This window comes from Cornus florida, unplaced genomic scaffold, assembly GCF_030987335.1.
Source record: "Cornus florida cultivar Cherokee Brave unplaced genomic scaffold, ASM3098733v1 CherokeeBrave_3.0.0_Hap2_Chr04, whole genome shotgun sequence".
NCBI lineage: Eukaryota > Viridiplantae > Streptophyta > Magnoliopsida > Cornales > Cornaceae > Cornus > Cornus florida.
In genome coordinates this window covers 107,104,646-107,131,511 of record NW_026775574.1, presented here as the reverse complement: position 1 = coordinate 107,131,511, position 26,866 = coordinate 107,104,646, and the positions used below count along the sequence as shown (strand labels likewise).

The window sequence follows — 26,866 nt, the reverse complement described above, 5'->3', positions numbered from 1 at the left end:
TAAAGGAATTCAAGGTTTTTGCATGTTAAAACTAATCATTATAGATAGTTTAAGGTTATATATATATATATATATATATATATATATTCATGAAATTAGTTTACTCTTTCTTGAATTTAATTGCCTAAAAGGATGTTTTAATTGTGTGTAATGATTATCCAATCTTGCATTGGACCCTTGGGACACTCTGTGACATAGATACGAACCATATGGACCTTATCTATGGAGTTTATGAGGAATTACAGAGCCTGAACATGAAAAATATGAAGTACTAGGACTGGGTCGGCTCGATTGTGAATGAAGACGGCTTCTTAATTCCATGAGGAAGCCGACTTAGTTGCATGGGTTGGGTTTTCTTGAGTTTTGAAGTTGTCCAAAGATGATTTATTGGTTGGGGTTAGTTAGGGTCATCTAAATAGTCTATTTAAATCACATAATGTAGAAAAGTAGATTATCATGCGTTGGTTTGATGAATTATTAAATTTTATTTGAATTGTAAGTTGCTTATATGCATATTAGTGTCATTTTTGTTGTTATAGAAACTACTACGACAATAATATGAAGTATAGTGGACCTTACATGATATGCAAGCTATTTATTTAACGCTTTTTAATGCCTTACATTTATCATATTGTGTAGGTTATAATATGATGTTATCCATGCATGCGCTAGTTTAAATGTTTTTATTGGTATTGTAAGTTAATTGCATGGAATAATAGTTATGGCTTTATTTGTGATGCAAGTGACTCTCATAATAATTATATAAGCTTGTATCGTCATATAAAGTACTGCAGAGTATAAAATGATATTAATCATACATGTGATGGTGTGAATGACTTTACTTGTGTTGCAAGTTACTCACATGATACTTATATCAGCTTGCACTGTTATATCAACTGTTGTAGTTGATAGTGTGATAATAATCATGCACGTGACTGTATATGTATATGAGTTTATATATGCTTGATATACATGTATATGGAGAACCATTGTCAGGATATGGTCTTAACAGCGCCATGGTCAGGATATGGTTTGTTGATACTTATACGGGCGGGCTAATAAGTCTAGACCCATACGTTTTGTCATGCTATTGTCAGGAAATGGTTACGACCTTAGATTGTGCCATTGTCAGGATATGTCTATAGTTACTCACATATGTATATTTTGATTATATACCATGATACGAGCTTAAGATATCGGAATCGATCGTTAGGGTTGGTATATATTGCTAGATGAGATGGGTAGTTGGATATAGGGATGCGTGTACCCTGGTAGAAGAGGTAATCATGACCACCTTATGTGCATTTGCATGAGACTTATTATCTAGTTGAGTCTGCCTTATAGTCCAGTAAGAGTCTATAGTATATATACTTGTGTCTATTAATCTATATAGTTATTGCATGAGTCGGACTAAGATGTATTGTTTATCTGGTCTCTGATTGGGATGTAGTAAAAAGGGCTTGTTCGTGGGTTTTGATCCACATTTGTTGTTATTTTTTTAGGTTCTCGTCAGTTCCAGGCATAATGTCACGGGCTTGGACCTTTCTAAGCTCACGTGTGGCCTTAGACACTTTCAAGCCTCCTTGAAGCGCTAAGTCAGCCTACCCGAGTGTGCTAGCTTAGTGAAGACTAAGGTTAGACAAGTGATTTGTTTACTTGGGTGTGTAAGAAGAGATTAAACAAGTGAGCAAGAGAGTTTGGGAATGTATAAACACTTGTATTATTTGAGAGGAGATTACAACTTAGGTTGCTTGGTGAGGAGCAAATGAACTCCCACCTCCTATTTATAGGCCTTCTTACAAGAACATTCTAGATGTGTACAAATGTGTGGCCAAGAATAAGTGTCTAGAATCTTCCAAAGATATATCTGCACAATTCTAGAACTATCTACAATGTACAAGACAAGTCTAGAAAATTCTATACAACTCTAGACAAGTCTAGAAAAGGCTAAACAACTCCACACTAATCTAGAGAATTCCGGAAAGTTCCATACTTGTGTAGAAAAGTCTAGAAAGCTCCGGTCCAAGCAGGCTCCATGTCATCATCTGTTGGGCGTCTGCGTGGTACCTGTGTGGCGTAGCCTCTTGGTTGCGGGGCGTGACATTCTCCCCCACCTAAGCTCGCGACGCCCTCGTCGCGTCTTCTTGCTTGAACCGCTGGATATGCTCCGCGAACTGCAAAAGTGTATCCTCGTACTCCAGCTTGCCTCGCTATCTGGCAGGTTCTTCTATTTCACTAAGTACTCTGTATACTTGGGCACACCTCCCCTGCTCATCACACGATCCGCAAGGATGCAATCAACTTCCTTGTCAAAGGATGTGACAACGGTCGTGGGTGCCCTTTGCGATATGCCCCGAGTAAGGTCTTCCGTGTCTTCATGATAAGGCTTGAGCATGCTGACATGGAAGACTGGATGTATCTTCAACTTGAGTGGAAGCTCTACCATGTAGGAGACCTTGCCCACCCACTTGACAATGGGGAACGGGCCCTCGCACCTCCTTATTAGCCCCTTATGCACGCTCCGGAAGGACTTAAACTATTGGGGTAGTAGCTTAACCATCACCTGGTCTCCCACTATGTACTCCACCCACCTTCGCTTGGTGTCGGCTTACTTTTTCATCTTCTTTGTCGCCTTGTCAAGGTACGCCCTAGCCAAGTCGGACTGCACATGCCACCTCTTAGCAAATTTGTAGGCCGCTGGGCTTTTACCATCGCAAGTCAAAGCAATGGCGTTGGGTGTCATAGGCTGCCGTCCGGTAACAACCTCAAATGGACTGTGATTGGTAGCCTCATTCCGCTGCAAGTTGTAAGAAAACTGTGCCACCCCAAGGAGTTTGGCCCAATCTCGCTGATTAGCACTTACATAGTGCCGCAAGTATAGCTCCAGGAGAGCATTGATGCACTCCGTCTGCCCATCTGATTGGCGGTGGAAACTCATAAAGAAGCTGAGATCCGTCCCCATCTTCTTGAAGAGCCCCGTCCAAAATCTACCCGTGAAACACGGGTCTCTATCACTGACAATATTCTACGGAACTCCCCAAAGCTTGACCACATGGTTAACAAACAACTCTGCTGCCCTCTCTGCTGTGCAGTCTGCTTGTGCGGGTATGAAGGTAGCATACTTGCTAAACCGATCTACCACCACTATAATGCTCCCACAACCTTCTGACTTGGGCAAGCAAGTAATGAAATCCATAGAGACACTCTCCCATGGTCTCTCTGGGATAGGCAATGGCTCCAATAGGCCTGCGGGATGCTGTTGCTCAATCTTGTCTTGTTGGCACACAAGACAAGTCCTAACGTATGTCTCCACATCATCGCGCATCCGAAGCCAATAATATAAATCTTCAAGGAGTGCTAGTGTGCGCCGTATACCTGGGTGACCAGCCTATTTGGTGTCGTGGCACTCCCATATTAGCTCCTTTCGCAAGTTGCCCCACCTGGGCATAAATAGTCGGTCCCCTGTAATGAGAAGTAACTTATCCCTTAGCCAATAGTGTCGATTCTTCCATTCCTTTGCCAGCTGAATAAGGCTTTTGGCTAAAGGGTCATACTGCAACCCCTCTTTGATCCACTCTACAAGAAGGTGTTGGGGTCGACTGATAGCTGCGAGCTCGGCTTTGCGACTAAGCGCATCTGCCACAACATTGGCCTTGCCCGGCTTGTATTCAAAATGATAAGTGAACTCCGCTAAGAAATCCTGCCAAAAAGCTTGATTGGGGCTGAGTTTCTTCTGTGTCTGGAAGTAGCTGGTGGCAACATTTTCTGTCTTGATCACAAATTGTGCCCCGAGTAAGTAGTGCCTCCAAGTACGTAGGCAATGGATGATCGCCGTCATCTCTTTCTCCTGCACCGTATAGCGCTGCTCGGTGTCATTAAGCTTGCGGCTCTCATAAGCTATGGGGTGTTCTTCCTGCATCAACACGCCCCCAATAGCAAAGTTTGATGCATCTGTGTGCACCTCATATGGCTTGGAGTGATCGGGCAAGCTAAGTACCGGCTCCTCTGTAACTGCCCTCTTCAAGTCATCAAATGCCCCCTGGCATGACTCTGTCCAACTCCAAGCACGTGCCTTCTTGAGAAAGTCTGTCAATGGGGCTGCTCTCGCCGAGTAACCCTTGATAAAGCGGTGGTAGTAGTTAACAAGCCCAAGAAATGAGCGTAGCTCTGTCACCTTAGTGGGAGGCTCCCACTCTTGAATGGCCCTCACTTTTGCCTCATCCATCATCAGCTTACCATCCCGTATCTTATGCCCTAGGAGCAACACCTCCTCTTGGGCAAAGGAGCATTTCTTCGTCTTCACATATAGGTCTTTCTTTCGTAGGACTTGGAAGACCGCCCTCAAGTGCTGCACGTGCTCTTCTAGAGTGGTGCTATACACAACAATATCATCCAAGTACACCACCACAAAACGATCAAAGTAAGGATGGAAGAGCTTGTTCATCAAAGTACAGAAAGTAGTAGGTGCATTGGTGAGGCCAAACGGCATAACAAGAAACTCATAAGAGCCATACCTCGTTACACATGTAGTCTTAGGCTCATCCCCGTCCGCTATCCGTACCTGATAATTCCCCGAGCGTAAATCAAGCTTAGTGAAGTAGCGTGCTCCACCAAGCTGATAAAAAAGATCGGCAATGAGAGGGGTGGGGTACTTGTTCTTGATAGTCACCTTGTTTAGCGCTCGGTAATCGATGCACATACGCAAAGACCCGTCCTTTTTCCTCTGGAACAACACCGATGCGCCATATGGGGCCTTCGAGGGTCGAATATAGCCCGCATCAAATAGCTTATTGAGTTGCCTCTACAGCTCCTCCAACTCTAGGGGTGCCATCCGGTAGGGCACCAAAGCAGGGGGTTTAGAACCCGGTTCCAGCTCAATCTTATGATCCACCTCCCTCCTAGGTGGAAGCTTCTTGGGCAGCTCCTTAGGCATCACGTCCGTGTACTCGTCTAACACGGCTCGTATTTCCTTAGGCACCTCTTCTTGTGGGGAAGGGACTAGCTCATCATCGGGTATCTCCAGCAACGTAGCAAAGTAACTAGTTTCTCCCTTCTTGAAGCCCTTCTTGAACTGCATAGCTGACAAGGCATGGGCTTCCAACTTGGCGCCTCGTTCCACCGGCACCATGCATGCTATGTTGCCTTCTATAATACACATAGTGTTAGCAAAAGGAATGGGGAAGGCTCTCACCTTGTCTAAGAACTCCAACCCAAGGACTAGTTTGAAGTCATCCATGGGTACCACCGATAGGTCTATGTGGCCACCCCACTCGCCAATGCATGCTCTGACGCCGTGTGCCATGTCATGTATAGCCTTCACCGCTGAGTTAACTGCCTTCATGGAGCCCCTTCTTTGCTATACTTGAGTCCCAACCTCTTGGCCTCGTCAAGGCTCACAAAGTTGTGGGATGCACCCGTGTCCACCAAAGCACATGTGGGTGTCCCATTGATGCTCGCCTCCACGAACATTAGCCCCTTAGCCGTCGCCTTAGGGACTTCAGTTTTAGCCTTGATGGTATTAAAGATTTGCAGTGAACCCATTTGCGCCTCCTGTTGCTGTTGTTGCTCCTCATAGTGACTTGTCATGGCATTGAGGGTCTTCCTCTTAGGGCAATCTCTCACCCAATGTGGCCCATCACACATGAAGCATGAGCCCTTAGGCTTGGGTGGTCCTTCTTTGTTCTCCCTTCCCTGTAATACCCCTAATTTTAAAAAGGATATTCCTGGTATTTAATGGTATTTAATTTATTATTTAAGTGCATTTTATTTGATTATGTGTCATTATTTTTTTTATTAGGTGCTTAATTGTTTTCTTTTGTGGTGATTTAATTTATTTCTTTTGTGGTGATTTAATTTATTTAAATGATATTTATTTTTAGTTATTTGATTGGAATTACTTGTTAGTGTCTTAATTATTTAATTGGCATTAATGGTTTAAGTGTAATTGGTTTAGTTATTTGATTGGAATTACTTGTTAGTGTTTTAATTATTTAATTGGCATTAATGGTTTAAGTGTAATTGGTTTAATTATTCTATGTGTGTCTTATTTTATGTGTGTCTTATTTGGTTTAATTGAGTTTGCTAATTATTATTTTGTTCAATTAGATTATTTGTTAAGTATTTAATGGTGAATAGGGTAATTAGGTAAATACATCTAACTAGGGTTTTAATTACAGTATAAATTAGGGTTTTATATTACAGCCGTCGTAGGTTTCTACGTTAATTGGATGGGCCGGTTAGGATTGTGAGTTGGACTTAAATGAACCTAGGGTTTAGGAAAACTCTATAAGTATAAGGTAGACGTCTGTGTATGGTTTTTTTTTAACAAAGCACACGTTTTGTGGAAGTGGAGAAGGAAAAACGCAGTTTTTCACATTCTGCCAAGGTTTGATCAAAGCTCCGATCCCGCTTCGTCCGTGGTCCGATCGAGCTGAATTTTGGAAGAGAGGTTCACGACTCAGTGATGCACAATCTGAACGGTGAAGATCATAGTTTGACCTTGGGAACAGTGATTCGTACTCGTGAACAGTAACTGGGTCGCACAGGTTTTTTCCATTCTGCCCAGATTTCATCAAACATCCGATCCCGCTTTGTTCGTGGTCCGATCGAGCTGAAATTTGGAGGATAGGTTCATGACTCAGTGTCGCACAATCTGAACGGTGGAGATTAGATTTTGAGTTCGGGAATAGTGTTTCGTACCCGTGAACAGTAACCGGATTTTGGAACTCGCCGGGATTTTTTTTAAGAAAACGACGTTGAAACTTTGAACAAAAGTTTCTGAGGCAAGATTCTATCCTTACTCTTTCCCTTAGGCTTCATACTCTTTTCACTCTTAAATGATTCCAGGATTAATGAAGATTAAACCAAACGAAAATGATATCTGTTTTGCTATGAAACTGGTAGTTACAGTAGTGTTGTATACTTGTTCAACCTAGACTAAGCATGTTTGTGGATGCATTGTGGTTCTGTGGTTCACGTTTTTCCTTACCACTGCTAGTATAAATTATTGGAAGGATGGGTCTAGATGATAGCTATCTTAACTTTTGTAATAGCAACTGTTGGAACTTAAATACTAGGAGGATTTGAGTTTAACACTAGATCGGTTTTGTGGAACACTATAATTTGAGCATGTCTACATACATACTGTGAATATTGTTTTGATGCTTACATTATCACAGTTAGTATCAACTGTGGAGGTTAGGATTTTGTGATACATACCCTACATATCTGTATGTCATTTGTAAGGTGTTAAATGGAAGTTTTAATTAATTCTATCTTTATATCAGACTAAAGGGAACAACTTAAACTGGGCAAGTATATGTTGTTGTTGTGACCCTGTTTATCAATGCTTATTTTATCACTGCTAACATTGAATGTTGGATGTTGGAATTTAGTTGATATATACTTGATTTATTGGTATTTTTGACTACTGGAGGATTGGAAAGTAGGCACCGATATGGGACGGTGGCATACTAAGGATGGGTTTGGTTTTTAAAATAATACCATTACCCACCTACTTGGAATAAGGATGGGATTAACTAAAAGTTAAGTCATGTGGATTTGTATTGTCATGGCAACTACTTGTTGAGCGGCAATACCAGGGATTTTGGATGGATTTTATATATGTACTGTTATGGTGCCTCGATATGAGCTTGAGCCTTAGGACCGATGGCTAGGAAGCGTATATGCATCGGGATGTGTAGCTGGTTACGATGGTTGGAGGTGTACCCTGTTTAGGTATAGGTACATATGCCCACTTCGTGTGCGTTTTAGCATGTTACCTCTATTTAGGTTGAGACCGGCCTGTAGTCCAGTGAGAGTCCTTTAGTGTGACTATATATATATTTACGAACTATTATCTATTGTTGAATTGTTTAGGATGTACTTGCGTATCGGGCCTCTGTTTGGATTGTAATAGTATAGAATTTGCGCGTGGGCCTGACCCACTTCTATTTTTCAGGTACACGACAGTTCCAGGTTTAGACGTGTTCGTGCTGAGCAGAGGTCTCTATTCACTCTTCCGACGATGTAGGGCTCTCTCTATAGTTTTATTTCTGGACGTTTATTACAGTTGTTCTATCTTCCGTTTGGATGTTTAATAGGGGTCCACTAGAGATGAATTCCCAAGTTGTAAACTGATGGAGTTTTGGAGTTTGGGTTTGATGGATTTTAATAATTATAATATTTTGCGGATTCTATTTTTAGTTCCTTCCAGCTTTAATTTCATTTCTTAATTTATTTTGTATTCCGTGTTCATTATAAAATATTAATTGTTTGATATTCCCTCGGGTTTGGGCTTGGGCCTGATCAACCCGTGTCTCGGATCCGAGGGGTATCACATTCCCTCTTTGCCACCATGGCCACCACCTAGCTTACGGGACCAATCCTTGTATGGTGTAACACCCTTGTCTCCCCCACCTTTGCCAGCATACCACCCCTTGTCCTTGTCCTTGTCTTTATCCTTTGGCTTGGACCAGGGTTCTTCTTGGAGCTGAAATCAATAAAGGACTTCGCCTCTGCAATAGCTGTGGCAAGGTCTTGCACGTTGCGTCGTCTCAACTCCGTCTTGGCCCACAACTACAAGCCATCCATGAAGAAGAAGAGAGAGTCCTTGTCGGATAGATCCGGGATCTCAAGAGTCAAGTTAGTGAATTCTTTCACATAGTCCCGAATCGACCCAACCTGTTTTAGCCTTCGAAGTCTACCCTTGGCTTCATCCTTAGCATTCTCAGGATATAAATGCTTCTTCATTTCTCTTGTGAAATCCGTCCAAGTATCAATAGAGACCGTACCTTTGCCCATGTCACCATACTTTTTCCTCCACCACAGCATGGCATGGTCGGTGAGGTAGAGAGTCGTCGTACGTATCTTGATGGTCTCATCTGTCATGCCCGTAGTCTCAAAGTATTGCTCCATGCTGAAAAGGATGTTCTCTAACTCCCTCGCTACCCGGTTCCCACCATAGCACTTAAGCTTAGGAATCCTCAAGCTGCTCCAACACGTTGGCTATAGACCCCTCCATGTTTGCCACACGTGCCTCTAAGCCCGCCATGATGTCCTTTGACCTAGCCCTTGTCCTCACTTCGACTAGAAGGAGATTTGCATCCCTTCCACGTAGCTCCTCCTCTTGGGTGTTAGTCACGTCTGATAGCTCCATAGCTTCCTCCACACAAGGTGTGACACCTCCCGACCTTAGCTCTGATACCAACTGTCACGGATTTAGACCTTTCCAAGCTCACGTGCGGCCTTAGACACTTTCAAGCCTCCTTGAAGCGCTAAGTCAGCCTACCCGAGTGTGCTAGCTTAGTAAAGACTAAGGCTAGATAAGTGCTTTGCTTACTTGGGTGTGTAAGAAGCGATTAGACAAGTGAGCAAGAGAGTTTGGGAATGTATAAACACTTGTATTACTTGAGAGGAGATTACAACTTAGGTTGCTTGGTGAAGAGCAAATGAACTTCCACCTCCTATTTATAGGCCTTCTTACAAGAACATTCTAGATGTGTACAAATGTGTGGACTAGAATAAGTGTCTAGAATCCTCTAAAGATATATTTACACAATTCTAGAACTATTTATAATGTACAAGACAAGTCTAGAGAATTCTAGAGAATTCTATATAACTCTAGACAAGTTTAGAAAAGGCTAGCCAACTCCATACTAATCTAGAGAATTCCGGAAAGTTCCATACTTGTGTAGAAAAGTCTAGAAAGCTCCGGTCCAAGCAGGCTCCATGTCATCGTCTGCTGGGCGTCTGCGTGGCGTAGCTTCTTGGTTGCGGGGCGTGACAATAAGGTCAGTTCATGCAGAGCATATACCAGTTTTCTTCATTCTTCCGGTGTCATTAACGTAGGACTCTTCCCTATGTTTTTATTACTTCTGAGTTAGACATTTATTATACTTTTATCGGTTTGGGATTTTTATTAGGGGTCCACATTGTATGGATTCCCAAGTTGAATTCTAGAGGTTTTATACTTATGATGAAAATTTATTAGAGACCATGATATCAGATGATTTATCATTTAATTATTATTTTAGATTTCCATTTCAGCTATATTTATTTATATATTTTGTTATTATTCCTTTTGTAAATATATGCTTGCTAATTATTGATTGGCTGATAGTCCCTGATTTTGTGCGCGGACCTGATCAACCCATGCTTCAAAATTAGGGGGTATCACAACTTTGCATTGGGCACATCATAATCTTCCATGTTGTACGCACGCGCGTGCACGGACGAGCACGAGCGGTTACAATGTGCCTGGTGCATCGGACACAACGTATATATTCTCCACAGTTGGACCTTTTTCTTAGGCTTCTTCTGGGCTCCAAATGGATAGCTTTTTTTTTTTTTTTTTTATTTACCTTTTAATTATTGTTTTTATTTATTTTTACACATTATATATAATTGGTTGCCCATTGAAAAAAAAAAAACCTTAAGTAAATATCAACTCAAATAAATAAATGTAATTGGAAATGATAACAAAAATCCAAATAAATCAGCAATTGGGTTATGATTGATAAGATTTATTTTTTATTTATAAATACTAAGGGCATTTTAGTCCATTTATTGGTGAATTTTTGGTCATTTTATTACAACATTTAAGGTGATTATTGTTTTTTCATATAAAGTAAGGGCTTCTTGGTCCTTTTATTAAAAATTATGACCGATAGAATATTCGAAGGGACGTCTTTGACCACGCTTCAAATTAAAGTAATAAAACTTAAATGGTAATTGTGTGTAATTTATCCAAAGTCTAAGGTGATGTTTGATAAAATTAAAAATTAAGCGCTTAAAATTGTAAGTAGTGAATTTTAAGCGCTAAAAATTTAAGTGCTGAATGTATCAATTTGAAAACCTGTTTGGTATTCATTAGGAGTGGCAAACGGGAGGTTTGGGTCGGGTTTGGGCTGGGTCAAATATGTGTTGTGATCTATATTCAACCCGCTTGTAATGAATTGAATATGAGTTGGGTCAAAATAGATCGGGTCAACCCGTCATGACCCATCAACCCGTTTTAGGAAAAAAAAAAATTTGTTATTTTGAATATTCTCATTATTATATATATATATATATATATATATATATATATATTTGTTTTATATGGATAAAAACTTGTAAAAATATGTATGCATAATAGCAAATCCTCCAAATTCTTTTGAAATTTTTTAAAAGAATATATAAAACAAATATATATATATATATTTGGAGGATTTGCTATTATGCATACATATTTTTACAAGTTTTTATCCATATAAAACAAATATATATATATATATATTATAAAATCATTTGTTAATCTTTTTATAGAATAAATAATTAATTGAATACACACTAATACATTGTATATGTTGTGGATGTAGTAGAGCAATTGTATATGTGTTGTGGATGTAGCAGAGCAATACTATAGAAATTTTAGAGAGAGAAAAAGGATGATGCAGAGAGAATCTTAAAGAGAAAGAGAGTGTGGGAGAGACGGAGAAAATTTGGGATCATGTGAGAAAATTTTAGAGAGGAAGAAGAGGTGAATTTAAGTCAAATAGAGGAAGTGAAATTGGGTCTCTTATATAATGGGTAAAATATGGGTCAAAATGAGTGACCTATATTCAAATCGTTTAACCCTTTATAAAAATGGGTTGATTTACCTATGTCTATTTTAAAGCGGATGGATATGGACGGGTTAATGGGTCATGGCCTATTTTGCCACCCCTAGTATTCATTAAGGCTATTTATTAAATTTAAGAGCTGAAATATGAATGTTGTACATATAATATTTTTGCCCTTAATTATCTTCTACACATAATATCGTTATAAAATATATTATATATATATATAATATAATATAAACACATATATAAAATTATAAATTTCACCCAAAAGTATTATGTCAATTTAACAATAGATATTAATGTTAGATCATAAAAATAACAAAATCAAAACATGTTAGATCATAAAAATAACAAAATCAAAACATAAAATGTGTGTAAAGATGATATGTAAGAAATAATTATATTCATGAAATAATTATTTTACCTTGATTTAATTCAGTACTAATTCAATTTCCACTTGACTATTTTAAATTCAAACTTCTTAATCTATAATTGATATATTCTCACATTTGTTTGTATAAGAGATGATCAAAACTTAACGTGTTGTCGTCTAACTATTGCTTGTAAAATCTTTTTATATAAGTGTTGAGAGGTAAATTAAGCACAAATGTAAAATTGTGAAGGAAAAATTGACAATAAGATGAAATGAAATAATATGAAGGGGAAAAATCACGTAACCCCCTTATATTATCATTTTCGTTCAAAACACCATCACTAAAATTAAACAACCCCCTCAACGGTCAAAACCCATCAAGTTACACCCAAAATTGATTATTACATTGTGAAATGTCAAAATTGACCTCGTGACGTAATATTAAATTTTAATTGATAATTCTTATTTTAAAATTCCAAAAATACCCCTTTTAAAGTAGGTTTTTTCTTCTTCACCTCCTATCCTCCCAAACCATCTCTCTGCAATATGGGTTGATATACTTTAATTAGGCACCAGATCTTGTTCTTGCGCACGAATGCTTTCATACCCAATATGGGTTCTTCTCTTGATCACTTCAAAACCATGCTAATCACTTGAATAATCAGATTTCAGCTTCCGAGCCTCGAGTTTTCTGATCTGGGTACGTCAAATTCCTCTGTTTTTTTTTTTTGCATTTTCTTGTACTTTCTTTCTAATGTGAAGCATTTTCCAGAAAAATTGAGGTATTTTATTATCTGGGTTTTCTTGTTCTTGCTTTGCTGTTGTTTGGTTGACGATTGATTTGATGGAAAAAGATCAAGGATCGAAGTTTGTGTGCAAAGTTTGTAACAAGAGGTTCTTCAGTGGAAAGTCCTTGGGAGGTCACATGAGGGGTCATGTAGCTATGATTTCAACTAAAAAATGTGAAGCTCGCAGAGAAATCAACATGGGTAGTGAAGGTTTTGGTCACACTGGTTATGGCCTAAGAGAAAACCCCAAGAAGGTTTGGAAAGTTTCAAATTCAAACACTAGTGATTTCAAGCAAGAAAACAGATTGTTGGTGGTGTTGGGTCAGGTTTGGGTGTTGACCGTTGAGTGGTGGGTGGTGGGAGTTAAGTTGGATTTAATACAAAATGGGAAAGCAAATTGGAGTGGAAAGTGACCATTTGACAGAAATTGCAGCAATTTAACAAGAACAAAAAAATGCGCGATGGGTCTGGTTTTAGAGAGAGAAAGGTAGAGAGAGAGGGGCTAATAGGAAGAAAGGTAGAAACTGCAGCAACTTTACAGCTTTAGATAACACACACACCATCTTCATTAACTTCCAGCATTAAGTCTTCTCTTCTATCAACCTTTTCGTTTGCCGGAGAGAGACTCGCCGGTGAACACCACCGGCGACATCACCATCTTTGCCACGCTGCCTCTCTCTCCCCTCTAGAGTGTGTATATATATATATATATAAGCAGTGTAAAATCGAAGAGAGAAGGAATAACAAACGGCGTGGTCTTGTTAAGGGTAAATCGTCACTTTAAAAATAATTTTTAAGTTTTAATTTAATATTAAATAATAAGGTTAAATTTGTCATTTTACACTTTAATTAACACGTCGACAGTTTGGGATAAAATGATGGATTTTATTAATTCGAGGTGTTTAATTTTAATGGGAGTTGTTTTATACTGAAATGATAGGGTTGTGTAATTTTTTCCCTAAAATGAATTGAATGAATTATGAAAATAAAATATTTGTGAAAAAGGAGGTTATAATCCACGTCCAAATCATTCCATTTTTGTTTATAGACTCAAGTGAATTATTGTATTTATATATTGACATTATTTTTGTCGGGTTTTTTTTTTTTTTTTAAATGAATTTTTTCTATGTTGTAATTTATGATATGAATATTCAAAATTATTTGAAAGTAAAATTGACACTAACAAAATATTTAAAATCTAACATTTGATAGCCTAAACAAACATGCTTATTTTATAAAGGTGGGCAATACTTTTATAAATAGCTGACAGTGTTCTGTCTCCAAACATACCCTAAATCATTGTAAATTTGCCACTGACCAATCAGGATATTAGGAGGTGAAAGTGTAACCGATCCGGTCCAATTTAGATCTAGAACGATAAAGCAATCTGTTGACAGAGCAAAACTTACACCCATATTGGGAGCCAACGATGAGTTCCACACAAACCCTCCTCAAAACCCTTCTTCAAAACCCAGCAGCTTGGATCAAATCAAGGTCCCAAGCCAAACAGCTCCATGCCCAAATCATCAAAACCAAAGGTACAACATCTTCTTCCCTCATCTCGACAATTCTTTCTGTTTACTCTAACCTGAACCTCTTACATGAGTCGCTACTAGTGTTCAACACCCTCCACTCACCTTCTACTATTGCTTGGAAATCAATCATCAGGTGTTACACTTGTAATGGGTTTTACCTTGAGTCGTTGTCTTGTTTTGTCCATATGCGAACTTCGGGCATGTGCCCTGATCACAATGTGTTCCCTTCTGTCCTAAAAGCATGTACCCTTTTGATGAAGTTGAAGCTTGGTGAATCTGTTCATGCCTGCATTATTCATCTCGGAATGGATTTCGATATTTACACTTGTAATGCGCTTATGAATATGTACTCAAAGTTGCAAACTCTTCCTAGCAAGCATGGGTGCACATTTAATGCTGCTGAAATGTTCGGTGAAAGTTCCAACCTAAGTACAAACCCCAAGTATTCAACCGTCCTTGTTGATTCTGATAAATTCATTGGCAATAACATGCGCAAGCCGGTTGATGGTGAGATTCCTTGTAGTAGTAGTAGTATTTTAAATGAATTGAACAAAGAAATTAGAAAAGGAGGTGCGGGTATTGATCCTCCGACAGATAGTTTAAAGCACATGAGTAATGTATTGCCTCAAAATGGTACAGAAAGGAAGGTTTTTGATCATTCACGCTGGACAAATGTCGATATGTCAATGGGAAAGGGAGACAAAGGGGCTTTTAAAATGGATAGCGTGAGAAAAGTGTTTGAAATGATGCCAAAAAGAGATATTGTTTCCTGGAACACTGTGATTGCTGGAAATGCGCAAAATGGGTTGTATGAGGATGCTCTCATGATGGTTAGGGAGATGGGAAATGCCAATTTGAAGCCTGATTCCTTCACTTTATCCAGTGTCCTCCCTATCTTTGCAGAGTATGTGGATGTTTTGAAGGGAAAGGAAATTCATGGGTATGCTATTAGGCATGGGTTTGATGCAGATGTATTTATTGGGAGTAGTTTGATAGACATGTATGCCAACTGTACTTGGGTGGAAAATTCACATCGCATTTTTTGTCTGTTACCTCAACATGATAGCGTTTCATGGAATTCTATTATTGCAGGTTGTGTGCAGAATGGCCTGTTCGATGAAGGCCTGAAATTGTTTCGGCAGATGCTGATGGCTAAACTTAAACCTAGGCATGTTTCCTTTTCAAGTATAATTCCAGCTTGTGCTCACTTGACGACACTACATTTAGGGAAGCAGCTTCATGGGTACATAATTAGGGGCGGATTTGATGATAATATGTTTATAGCCAGCTCGCTAGTGGACATGTATGCCAAATGTGGGAACATTAGGATTGCCAGATGTATTTTCAATAAGATGGAGCAACATGACATGGTGTCATGGACAGCTATGATCATGGGGCATGCTTTGCATGGGCATGCCCATGAGGCCGTGTCCTTATTTGAGCAGATGGAGATTAAGGGACTGAAGCCCAACAATGTGGCGTTTGTGGCTGTTTTGACTGCTTGTAGCCATGCCGGATTGATTGACGAAGCTTGGAAATATTTTAACAGCATGATCCAACATTATGGGATTACTCCGGGCTTGGAGCACTATGCTGCTATGGCTGACCTTCTTGGTCGAGCAGGAAAATTGGAGGAAGCCTATGAGCTCATATCTAGCATGCATATTGGACAGACAGGGAGTGTGTGGTCAACATTGTTGGCCGCTTGTAGGGTCCACAAGAATGTTGAATTAGCTGAAAAGGTTGCCAAGAACATATTTACGGTTGATCCTGAGGATACGGGAGCTTTTATCCTCTTGTCAAACACATATTCAGCTGCTGGGAGGTGGAAAGATGTGGCAAAGTTGAGAATTAATATGAGAGATAAGGGCATGAGAAAGAAACCGGCTTGCAGCTGGATTGAAGTTAAGAACAAGGTACATGCTTTTGTGGCAGGAGATAAATCCCACCCATACTATGACAGAATAAATGAGGCACTACAAATTCTTTTGGGGCGGATGGAACGAGAAGGATATGTTCCTAACACAAATGAGGTTCTCCATGATGTTGAGGAGGAGCAAAAGAGATATTTATTGTTTAGCCACAGCGAGAGACTCGCCATAGCATTTGGTATCATTAGCACTCCTGCAGGAATGACAATTCGTGTGACAAAGAATCTTCGCATATGTGTGGACTGCCACACAGCAACAAAGTTTATATCAAAGATTGTTGGGAGAGAAATAATTGTGAGGGATAATAGCCGATTTCATCATTTCAAGGATGGGAAGTGTTCATGTGGAGATTATTGGTGACATGGAACATCAAGAATCATCATTCTATTAAACCTGAATGGTTGGATTTGTGGCAAATTGCAAAATGATATGATGAAAATTCCCTCATTATTGACACAAATGAGAATACTAGTAAGCATGTTTGAGAAAATGGCAGAGAATGCATTATGCCATCAGAAGCTTCTTGACTGAACTTTCAGTAAGCCTGCAACCTAAAATCCAGAAGTTTCTGAGTCGACCAACTCTCCTTGCAGTGTCTTTGGCTTTCAAGGAGGGATTAGAGGTACTGAGCTCGGTTTAACAGTTATTTTATTTATTTATTTTTTATTTTATTTTTTTCTCAGGTCTTTAACGATGAGAATTTTTGGTATGCATAATTTTGATTCTTTCCCTAAATTTTTCCACCAACGAAATGGCAAATAAATGGAAAAATCCTTGTCTATCATGGGATTCAAAATTTTCATTGAAACTTGAAATTTGAAAAAATGATGGAAAATGATGTGCTGATTTTTTTTTCTTTTCTTTTCTTCTTGTGCTCTTTTGTAGTGTTCAAAATTACTTTGATTTTAGTAAAAGAAGTTATTTTTCCAGTGTGTGTGTTTTTGTAGTTTTAAATAAGCTTTACCTTCATCTTCTTTTTCATGTTAATAATGGTTGATAGGTGCTACTTCTGGTGCAGTGGTAAACTGGATTACACAATGAGAATGTGCGTTTGTCCAAGAATAATCACTTTGTGCAAATAATGCCCCAGGTTAGGTCCATATCCAGCCTGCCCCTCCCAACACCCTTGATTTACGGGGACCATCAATAGATAATGGCCTTACTAATAAAGGTTGATGTTTATATCTATGCAGGCCAGTGAATCCAGTGATAGGTTAAATATTAATTTCCAGCTTGAGGATGTGGAAGCTAAGTATGTTGAAATGGAGAATGCAAATTGAATAGATTGTAGGTTCCTAATTCTTTAAAATATTTTCTTTGTTCAGAATTATTATATGAACTGTTGTTCTTATATATTCATATGTCCGGGTGCTTAAGCATACAATGTGAAACTATCAGACTTTACCTTGTTGGTGTCCAATCCCTGTTAAACATGTAAATATCATCGTTATGATCATCTCCCTCATCTTCATTGTCACCTAATGAATTTTTCATTATCATTATGTTTCACAATCACTCATTTTTTGTGGTAACTATTTTTATTGAGTTTTATTGTAAAAAATAATTTGCTCTGACTGTTCCTTTTTTGTGAATGTTTTAGCCCAGGAAGGGAGGGAGATAGACCTTTACGCAGGTATACAGCCAGCCCGGTTCTTGGTTTTCCTAACACAAATTACCCCTTACAGGAGCATCTTATCTAGAAGCTAATTATGAAGTATGAACAAGATGACTTAGCATTGTCTGCAGCAGGCTGTTGGGAGGGGACTGGACCATGAAAGGAAAAGAAGGACCCTATTCACCACGGCGCCTAAGGGGCAATTAAAGGGTATCACTATTATGCGTTGCTTTTACACATTGTTTTGGCATTTTAAATTGCAAAAGTGTGTTATTAGATCTCTGACTTCATTTTAAGCTTGGTGTAGACCTGTGCAATGGTTTATTACCAATGTTCATTAGCAGATACGGAGTGGCTTTTATGCTTTTAAGCTACTTATATGTAATATAAAAGTTGGTGGCTAATTTTGTCAAGGACGTTTTGCTTGCTATTTAAATTACTCCCTGGTATCTATAATTCTCTATCTGATACAGGCGTCGTGTTATTTCCTACCGCCATTGTTTTTTCTCAACATCACAACCCCGTCCAAAGCGACGAGCAACAACAGATTGAAGATGCTGGAGGGTTTGTTATGTGGGCAGGTAAGGACATCACATGGCTACATAGCTTCATCCGTTGTTTTTCTAAAGCATTTCAGTGACATTAAATTGATTTCAATTGCAGTGATGAATTTTTGTCAACAGGAACTTGGAAGTTGGAGGTGTCCTTGCTGTTCCATGTGCATTTGGTGATAGGCTTTTAAAGCAGTAAGTGGTTAGTGATTCAGAATTTAAGATCTGATTGATTACAGAAATTTAATGTGCTTATCTTAGAGTGAAATGACAGACATCTTTTGAAAGGATGCTGACATATTCACATATTCATGGCATAGTGACTATTTTGTTTCTTGAAATGTTATGGTGTTCATGATTTTTCAAATTCAGTTCTCACACATACATGCACTCATAAAGTAATATTTTTCGAAGCAAAGGTAAGCATCCCATAGCTAGGTGGATCTCCTAGTTAGATTCTTTATATATATATATATATATATATCAAGTTTTAAGCACAAGAACATGGGCAAAATTTTCAATTTATCTTTTATCATTCTCAATTACCAAATGGTCCATAGCCTAGCGCATGCAAAATGATTTTTTTGTAAAACATAGCATGTGTGAGATAGGGTACTTCACGAACTTTTAAAGCATTCATGCAACAAGGAAGCTAATGAAGATACTGGCTGGGAGAGTGTAGGTGCTTAAAATCTTGGACTGAACACTGAAGTTCAATCTAAAATTCCAAATTTCCAATGCTCGAATACTCAATCAAGTACAATGAAAAGTTGCTTGTTAATTAAAAAAATTCAAAGAAAGAAGCAGTGTAAAATGGCCGATAACGACTTATCTTTCATTTGGGTCTTTTGCCCTTATTTATATTTGTATATTGTAACAATCAGGAGCCTCTTTAGGGCTTTCCTTTTTGAATTGACATACAGTTTCCAGATCTCTTGCCTTTTTCTTTGTTCGTGCGTTCTTCTTCTTCATGTTGGTCAAGGTTTCGTATTGGGCCATATGGGCTATACAATTACTTCTGGGCCTTTTTGGTGTATGGAGTTTCCGTTTGACCTTTGGGCTGATTTAGAAGTTGGGCTTTTACTTTCCAACTTGAGTCTTTGGGCTGGCCTCTTTAATCAGGGATACACATGTGGGGCTATGCAGTTGGTGGGGAAATTTCCCTCCACACTTTGCCTCCAATTCCTTTTATGAAACTGATTAATGTAAGGAATTCTAACTGTCTTTGTAAGTGGAGTGGTTTGTGTAGATGTTAATGCCCATCATTGCCTTTTTTGGAGTTCCGTATCTTGGGCGTCGTGCAACCGCCTCCTCTTCACATGTATACTGCCTCTATAAATTCATCATATCATTGCAACGGAGTACTGTGCTTTTGAAGAGAATAGTTTTTGGCTTGAAAATCTCATCCTGCAGCGATCTCCACATCATGAAGGTCAGTCCTTTTCTTCTTCGTTTTTCTATTTTGCTATTTTTCTTTCTCCGTTCCATTCTTCATGAGCCGAGAAAGCAGTAGCCGTACTCTTAGTGCTAGGATGTCTGAGTCTGATTTGGAAATGCCAGAGGTCGGGGTTAGTAATCAGCGCTCTGCCGAGGGCCCTATAGTTCTTCCCGTTGACATTGTAGAGAGGAAATCCATCTGTGTCCTCCAACCGTGGAAAAAGAATAGGATCCCTGAGGATGTTACCTTGAGGAGTACCCCCATCACCTGAATTTTAGTATTGGTGAGGGTTTAGGAGATGATGAGATGCTCTTCTCAGCGGGTCATCTGTTTACTTTTAGATTCCCTTTTTTTCTTCATTATATTTATTTTTATATATATTTTTTATTGGGCCTTGTTTATTTGTTGGGCCAAAAAATTGTAAGGAGGGTCCACTTATAATGGCCCATTGACTAACGGCCTTATTATAAGTGGGCGCTCCTTAGCGCTTTGTAGTTAATGGGTTGTGTCTAATTAATAGCATTACAAGCCAATTTTTATTCGATGTGGGACACATTTTGAGTCAAAAAGTAACTTTCTTTATTTAGAGGAACAACTGTCACTGCTAAAGTAGCAAAAACATAGATGGCAATATTTCATTGATAATACTTCTTGAGGTGAATTGCATTCCCGGGCTTGTCCACTTCAGTTCTACTTAAATGTTGGAGCCTGTAGGCCCCTTTCCCAAACACATCCGTAACTCAGAATGGTCCTTCCCAGTTTGGCTCTAGCTTTCCCACGCGTCCCTCTGTTTCCATCAGGACGAGGTCACCTGGGTTGAAACTTCTATGTCTAACCTTTCTGTTGTAGTTGTTCATCAATTTTTGTTGATTAGCGGCTAGCCTGATCGATATTGCTTCTCTCTTCTCCTTTAGGACGTCTAAATTGCGTTCCAACTGTTGGTTGTTTGCTTCTGATTTCCAACCAAACTTCGATCGGTTGGGGCTATCATTTCGATGGGTATTACAGCCTCAGTTCCATAAGCCAGCGTGAAGGGGCTTTCTCTTGTTGGGCGCTTGGGAGTGGTTCGATAGGCCCAAAGGACGTTGGGTAGTTCATTCAACCATTTTCCCTTCTTTTAAAGCCTTTTTTTGGATACAGGCAAAGATCATTCTGTTGGTTATCTTTGCATGTCCTTTCCCTGGGGGTGACTTACTGTTGATAATTTTTGGTTGATCCCGTATTTGTTGAAGAACCGTGTGCTGATTGTCCAGGTTCTTCCCATTGTCCATGATGATTGACCGAGGGACCCCGAATCTGCATATCAGGTTGTTCCAGATGAACTTTTGAACCTGCACATTGGTTATGCTTGCATATGCTTCTGCTTCCGCCCATTTGGTGAAGTAGTCGGTTTCAAGCAAGACATACTTTTTCTAGGACGCATCTGGAGGCAAAGGGCCTGCCACGTCCATCCCCCATTGAGCAAAGGGCTAGGGACTTCTCATAGTGTGAAGATCTTCTGGAGGCCGGTGTATGCAATCTGAATGGCGCTCTTGTTATCACAGTACATAGGCGTTGCAGCATACAAAGAAACACCCGAATCAGCAAGCAACCATCGTAACCAAACTACCTCCGTTGTATTATCAGCCATGCCACGACACTCAGCTTCAGCAGAAGAGTGAGAAACAACTGTTTGCTTCTTACATTTCCAGGAAATGAGAAAATCACCTAGAAAAATACAGAAACCAGTGGTAGACTTGCGATCTGTGGGATCCCCAGCCCAATCAGCATCAGAAAAAGCTCTAAGCTCCAAAGTTGATGTAGAAGAAAATAATAAACTCTGGTGCAAAGTACCCCGAAGATAGCGCAAGATACAAAAAACTGCAGCCCAATGCACAGTAATAGGAGAGGATACAAACTTACTTATAATTCGAACAACATGGGCAATATCAGGTCGAGTGATTGTGAGATACACTAAACTGCCAACTATCGCTCGATATAAAGTGGAATCTGCTAAAGGAACACCATCAGTAGAACTATAATGAACATTCAGTTCTAGAGGAGTCTCAAGTGTCCGAGTATCAGTGAGACGAGCTCTGTCAATGACGTCTGCTGCATACTTAGACTGAGATAGAAGATAACCTTTGGGATAATGAGCTACTTCAATACCAAGAAAATAGCGAAGAGGTCCAAGATCCTTCATCTCAAATTGTTGTTGCAATTGGGATTTTAAAACATCAATGCCAATAGTGTCATCACTCGTTATTATCATATCATCAACGTATCAAAGAAGTATAATACGACCAGCAAAGGTAGAATGAATAAAAGGAGCAGAATCATGATCACTTGGATGAAAACCCAAAGCATAGATTACTGTAGAGAACTTCTTAGATCAAGCCCTAGGAGCTTGTTTGAGACCATATAATGCCTTTCTGAGTTTGCACACCTGCCCAGGACGATGAGAGAGACCAGGAGGAGGAGTCATATAAACTTCTTCAGTCAAGTCTCCATTAAAAAATGCATTTTTAACATCCAACTGTGACAAACTCCATTTGCTGAACAGATGCAATAGCAATCAATGTGCGAACAGTCGTCATTTTGGCTACAGGAGCAAAACTCTCCTCATAATCAATACCATACTCTTGGGTATACCCCCTTGCAACCAAACGGGCTTTATATCATTCTACAGATCCATCAAACTTGGTCGTGATTTTATAGACCCACCTGCATCCAACTGCATGTTTACTACGGGGTAAAGACACCAAGTCCCATGTGCGGGTCTTATGCAAAGTAGAAAGCTCTTCCTCCATTGCTTGTTGCCAAAGAGGATCAAGAATAGCCTCCTTATAGGAGGTGGGCTTAGAAAGTGAATGAATAGATGCCAAGAAAGAGCAGAAAGTAGAAGAATAACAGGAATTAGCAAAACCAAAATGATCAGGACACTTACGAACACGCTTAGGATAGCGTGGAGTAGGATCCGCATCATTAGTAACCAATGGAGAGTCCACCGAGAGAGACGGAGAAGATGTACCTGGAGAAAAAATTCCTGTATTTATGTGAGTGTAAGTATGAATAATAGTAGGACAATCGACAGACGAAGATACAGGCGCAGAAGAAGTTGAAACATCAGGAAGAGGTATGTCACCAATAGAAGGCGTGCGAGACATGTCATCAAAAAATGGATTAATATGGAGAAGATTGGACTTGCTTAAAGTAGTAGGACTAGAAGGAATAGAAAAGAAAGGAATGTGCTCAAGAAACACTACATGACGAGACACATAACTTTTGAGCAAGAGGATCATAACAACGATATCCCTTTTGGCCTTCACCATAACCAAGGAACACACACATAGTAGAATGTGCATACAATATAGTACGAGCTGCTTTAGAGAGAAGAACAAAACAAGTGCAACCAAAAACTTTCAAGGAAAAATAATTTGGAGGCTCATCACACAATCGTTCAAAAGGAGAAATGCCAGAAGTAATAACAGCTTTGGTGCTGAGAGCAAACTAGGTTGCTATGCGATGCAAACAAGTTGCTGCTATTACGAAAGAACAGAGAACTATGTGATGGACTTCAATAGTTGCAAGGTGCTGTGAACAATTGAACAAAAAACTATGCGAAAGTTGCGATTGCAGATTCAGGTTTTGATTTCTGCGAGCAATGCAACGGGGATGAGATTGCAATTGAGGCAAACCAATGATGCAAAGAAGTGAAGAACAGATGCTGCGATTGGATGAGTTGCGATAGATGATGCAAACTGACTTCTCTGCAAAACTGGACTGAGTTCAATTTTGCTGCAAACAGAATTTGCAAACAGGTTGGAGAGCTGCAATTGCGATGTCGGCTGTAATAAAATTTGCAAACCGTGCTGCGAACAGAGATTCTAGGGCTGCGATTGTGATTTCTGCTATTAGGGTTTCCGAGATATCAAATTTGAATGAGGTTGCGAACTGAGATTCAGGTCTGTGATTGCAATTTCTGCGATTAGGGTTTCCGAGATGTCAAGTTTGAACTGTGATTGCAAGATGATGCGATGAAGTTGAAACAAATGAACCAAGTTTGTGACTGCAAATTCTAAGGGTTCAATTGCAATCCAGATCTTCGCTGCTTTGATACCATGATAGTTTTTGTACCGTAAAGAAGAAAAGAAGAGAAGAGCATAGAGAAATTCAGTTGTACATATTACTAATTGAATGATGTTACAAAACTTACAGAGAAATACAATATAATAAGACCTAAACTAATAAGCTGAGGGAAAAGACAATACTACCCTCAAATAGTAAAATATATCCAAAACACCTTCGGGGGTCCTGATTTCCAATCCTGCTCTAGCTCTCTTCTGGTTAGTGTAGCCTTCCATGTATAATTCCCAGAGGGGATCATCTCTTCGTCTTCTGGATTGGATTTTAATAGAAAATATGCAACTACTTGCCCCTTTTTTGCTGTTCGAGGCTCGTACCGTATGTCAAAGGAACTCAGCTCGATGGTCCACTTGGTTATTCATCCTGAGAAGTCTGGTTTGTTGATGATTGCGTTGATTGGATGAGTTGTTGGTACTATTATACGGTGTGCCTCGAAATAATACCTGAGTTTTCTCTTTGCTTGGACTAATGCGAGGATACCTTTTCGGCCGTTGAGTACCTGCTCTTAGGGTCTGTCATTGTCTTGCTAGAATAGAACACTGGGTGTTGCTTCCCTTCTACTTCCTTTATAAGGGCAGCGCTGGTTGCCGTTCGAGATACGGCTAAGTAAAGGTACAACGGCTCCTCGGGAGTTGGGGCAGGCAGAATGGGTGGATTAACCATGTACTCTTTTAGCTTGGTAAGGACTTCTTGTTGCTTTTTTCCCCAGATCTCAACTTTTTTTGCCTTAATAGTGTTGAAAAATGGCTTGCATTTGTCTGAGAGTCTAGAGATAAAGCGACTAAGAGATGTTGTCCGCCCAGTCAAAACTTGGACTTCTTTCATGGTATGGGGTTGTTTACTATGGACCAACTTCTCTATTTGGGCTAAGTTGACCTTTAATCCTTTTTTATTGACTAGGTGGCCTAGGAACTGACCGGAGGATAGCCCGAACAAGCATTTTGGCAGGTTTAGCCTCATGTTGTTTCTCCTTAGAGTGTTGAACACGTCTTGTAAGTGATGAACATGTTCCTCTAGTTTCCGGCTCTCGACTACCATATCGTCTATATAGGCTTCAACTGTTTGTTCGATTTGCTTTTTAAATACCTTGTTTACTAGTCACTCCTGCATTCTTGAGTTTGAACGGCATGACCTTGTAGCAATAGCTTCTCATTCGGTGATGGAGGATGTCTTCTCTTCGTCAGTTAGGTTCATCGAGATTTGATTGTAACCTGAGTAAGCATTAAGAAAAGTTAGCCTTTCATACCCGGTTGTGGCGTCCACCATTTGGTCAATTTTTGGGAGTGGAAAATTGTCCTTTGGGCAAGCTTAATTAAGGTTGGTGAAGTCGATGTAGACTCTCCACTTGCCGTTCTTTTTAGACAACAACCACGTTGGACAGCCATTGGGGGTACTGCACCTCTCGTATGAACCTTGCTTCGAGAAGCCGATCAACCTCCTCTGAAATGATCCTATTCCTTTTTGGAGCGAATCTTCTCTACTTCTGTTTTAGTGGGCAGTAGCTTGGGTCAATGTTGAGGCTGTGGCATGCTATCTTTGGATCGATGCCGGGCATATCTAGATGACTCCAAGCAAATACGTCTGCGTTCTGTCTGAGGACTTCTGTTATTTCTTTCTTCTCTTCTGGTGATTGGAGTGATCCAATGTAGGCTATCTTTTGTTGTTTGTCTCCGACTATTTGAACTTCCTCTAGGGGTTCATTGGTTAAAATTTTTTTCCTTTGGTTCCTCTTCTGTCTCGGAACCCGAGGGGCACTGTGATTGCTATTTTGATAGTTGTTTCCCTTTATCCTCTGATTTGATTGTTGTGTGGTAGCACTTCTTTGCAGGTACCTGATCCCCCCAGATGTTTACTATCTCTCTGCTGTTAGGGCCTATGCACCTCATGACATGATGTAAGGTTGAAGGGACTCCGTTCATTCGATGGATCCACCCGCGCCCCATAAGCAGGTTGTAAGTTGGATGGATGTCCACTATCATGAAATTCTCCTTCAGGGTCCTCTTGGCTGCTGTGACCGAGAGTGTGACCACGCCCACTAGTTCCACTCGCCTTCTATCGAACCCAACCAGGGTTCCAGTGGGCCGGATCTGATCATCAGCCATTTCAATTGTTCAACGGTCCACTTGGTTATTATATTCGCGCTGTTGCTGGGGCCGACCATGACCCTTCTAACCAGGCAATTTGCTGCTAGCAGGCTGATCACCAGAGGATCCTCGTGTGGCTACTGCACTTTTTGAGGTCTCAATCATGGAAGGTAATTTGGGTGTAGCCTACCCTATTTTCGACTGAATTGACTTCTCCGATCCTTTATAACTTATGGGCCTGTTCGAGTTGTGCTCTGTAAGAGTTCTCTGGTTCTTCATCCCCTTCTGGGCGACCATGGATCATATTGATGACCCGAACGGGTTGATGGTCCGATGGTGCCTTCTGGACAGGCCTAGCTCGCTCGGGCGGTTTTTGGTTGGTTGGCTTAAGTAGGTATTCTGTTAGCTCACATTTGGCTATCAATGCTTCTACCTGCCTCCTCAAGCCCTTACAATCGTTGGTTAGGTGACCGAAATCACTATGGAAAGCATAGTGCTTACTCTGGTCCCTTTGATCCATTGATTGTTTGATTGGAGGAGGGACTTGGAAGATTTTTCTGCCATTATTCTCTTGGTACAGTCTAGCCAATGTGGTTTTGAGTGGAATGATCCTTTTTGTTGTTCGTGACCTCTTCTCAGGGGCTCTGCCTTTGATATTTGGTGGCTTTTGTTGAGTCCTTGGGGTGTTCACCCGTTCCCTTGTTCGGTTCTCAACTGTGATCAACGTTGCCCTTTGCTGCCTCGCCACTTCGTTCTCTTCAAGCCTTATGTAATTCTGGGCCTGGCACTTATCTTTGACATATCGGAGGGAGTCTTTTTA

At 40.0% G+C, this 26,866-nt stretch overlaps 2 protein-coding genes across 9 annotated transcripts in view; one reads left to right on the top strand and one right to left on the bottom strand.

Annotated features, from left to right (window-relative positions):
* Positions 1-13,666: 13,666 nt before the first annotated feature.
* Positions 13,667-26,866, top strand: part of LOC132304561 (putative pentatricopeptide repeat-containing protein At3g23330) — a 28,889-nt gene continuing 15,689 nt past the window's right edge. Inside the window, exons 1-7 of one of the 8 annotated variants that reach the window (XM_059802312.1) lie at positions 13,667-16,855; positions 17,252-17,323; positions 17,427-17,520; positions 17,834-17,866; positions 17,983-18,058; positions 18,322-18,429; positions 18,512-18,594. In XM_059802312.1, coding sequence (XP_059658295.1) covers positions 14,197-16,593 — 2,397 coding nt within the window. In that variant the 5' untranslated portion in view covers positions 13,667-14,196 and the 3' untranslated portion in view covers positions 16,594-16,855; positions 17,252-17,323; positions 17,427-17,520; ... (2 more) ...; positions 18,322-18,429; positions 18,512-18,594. Of the gene's footprint in view, positions 16,856-17,233; positions 17,324-17,426; positions 17,521-17,833; positions 18,059-18,321; positions 18,430-18,511; positions 18,602-26,866 lie in introns of all 8 variants that reach the window. The other 7 variants (XM_059802315.1, XM_059802310.1, XM_059802313.1 and 4 more) reach the window with 7 other exon arrangements.
* LOC132305532 (uncharacterized mitochondrial protein AtMg00810-like) lies at positions 21,318-22,088 on the bottom strand. Its single transcript, XM_059803164.1, has one exon. It carries the CDS (start codon positions 22,086-22,088, stop codon positions 21,318-21,320), a length of 771 nt encoding a protein of 256 aa, XP_059659147.1.

What these genes read in the sequence shown, in the direction of transcription:
- LOC132305532 (XM_059803164.1), bottom strand. Translation starts at nt 22,088, where the DNA reads ATGATAATAACGAGTGATGACACTATTGGCATTGATGTTTTAAAATCC.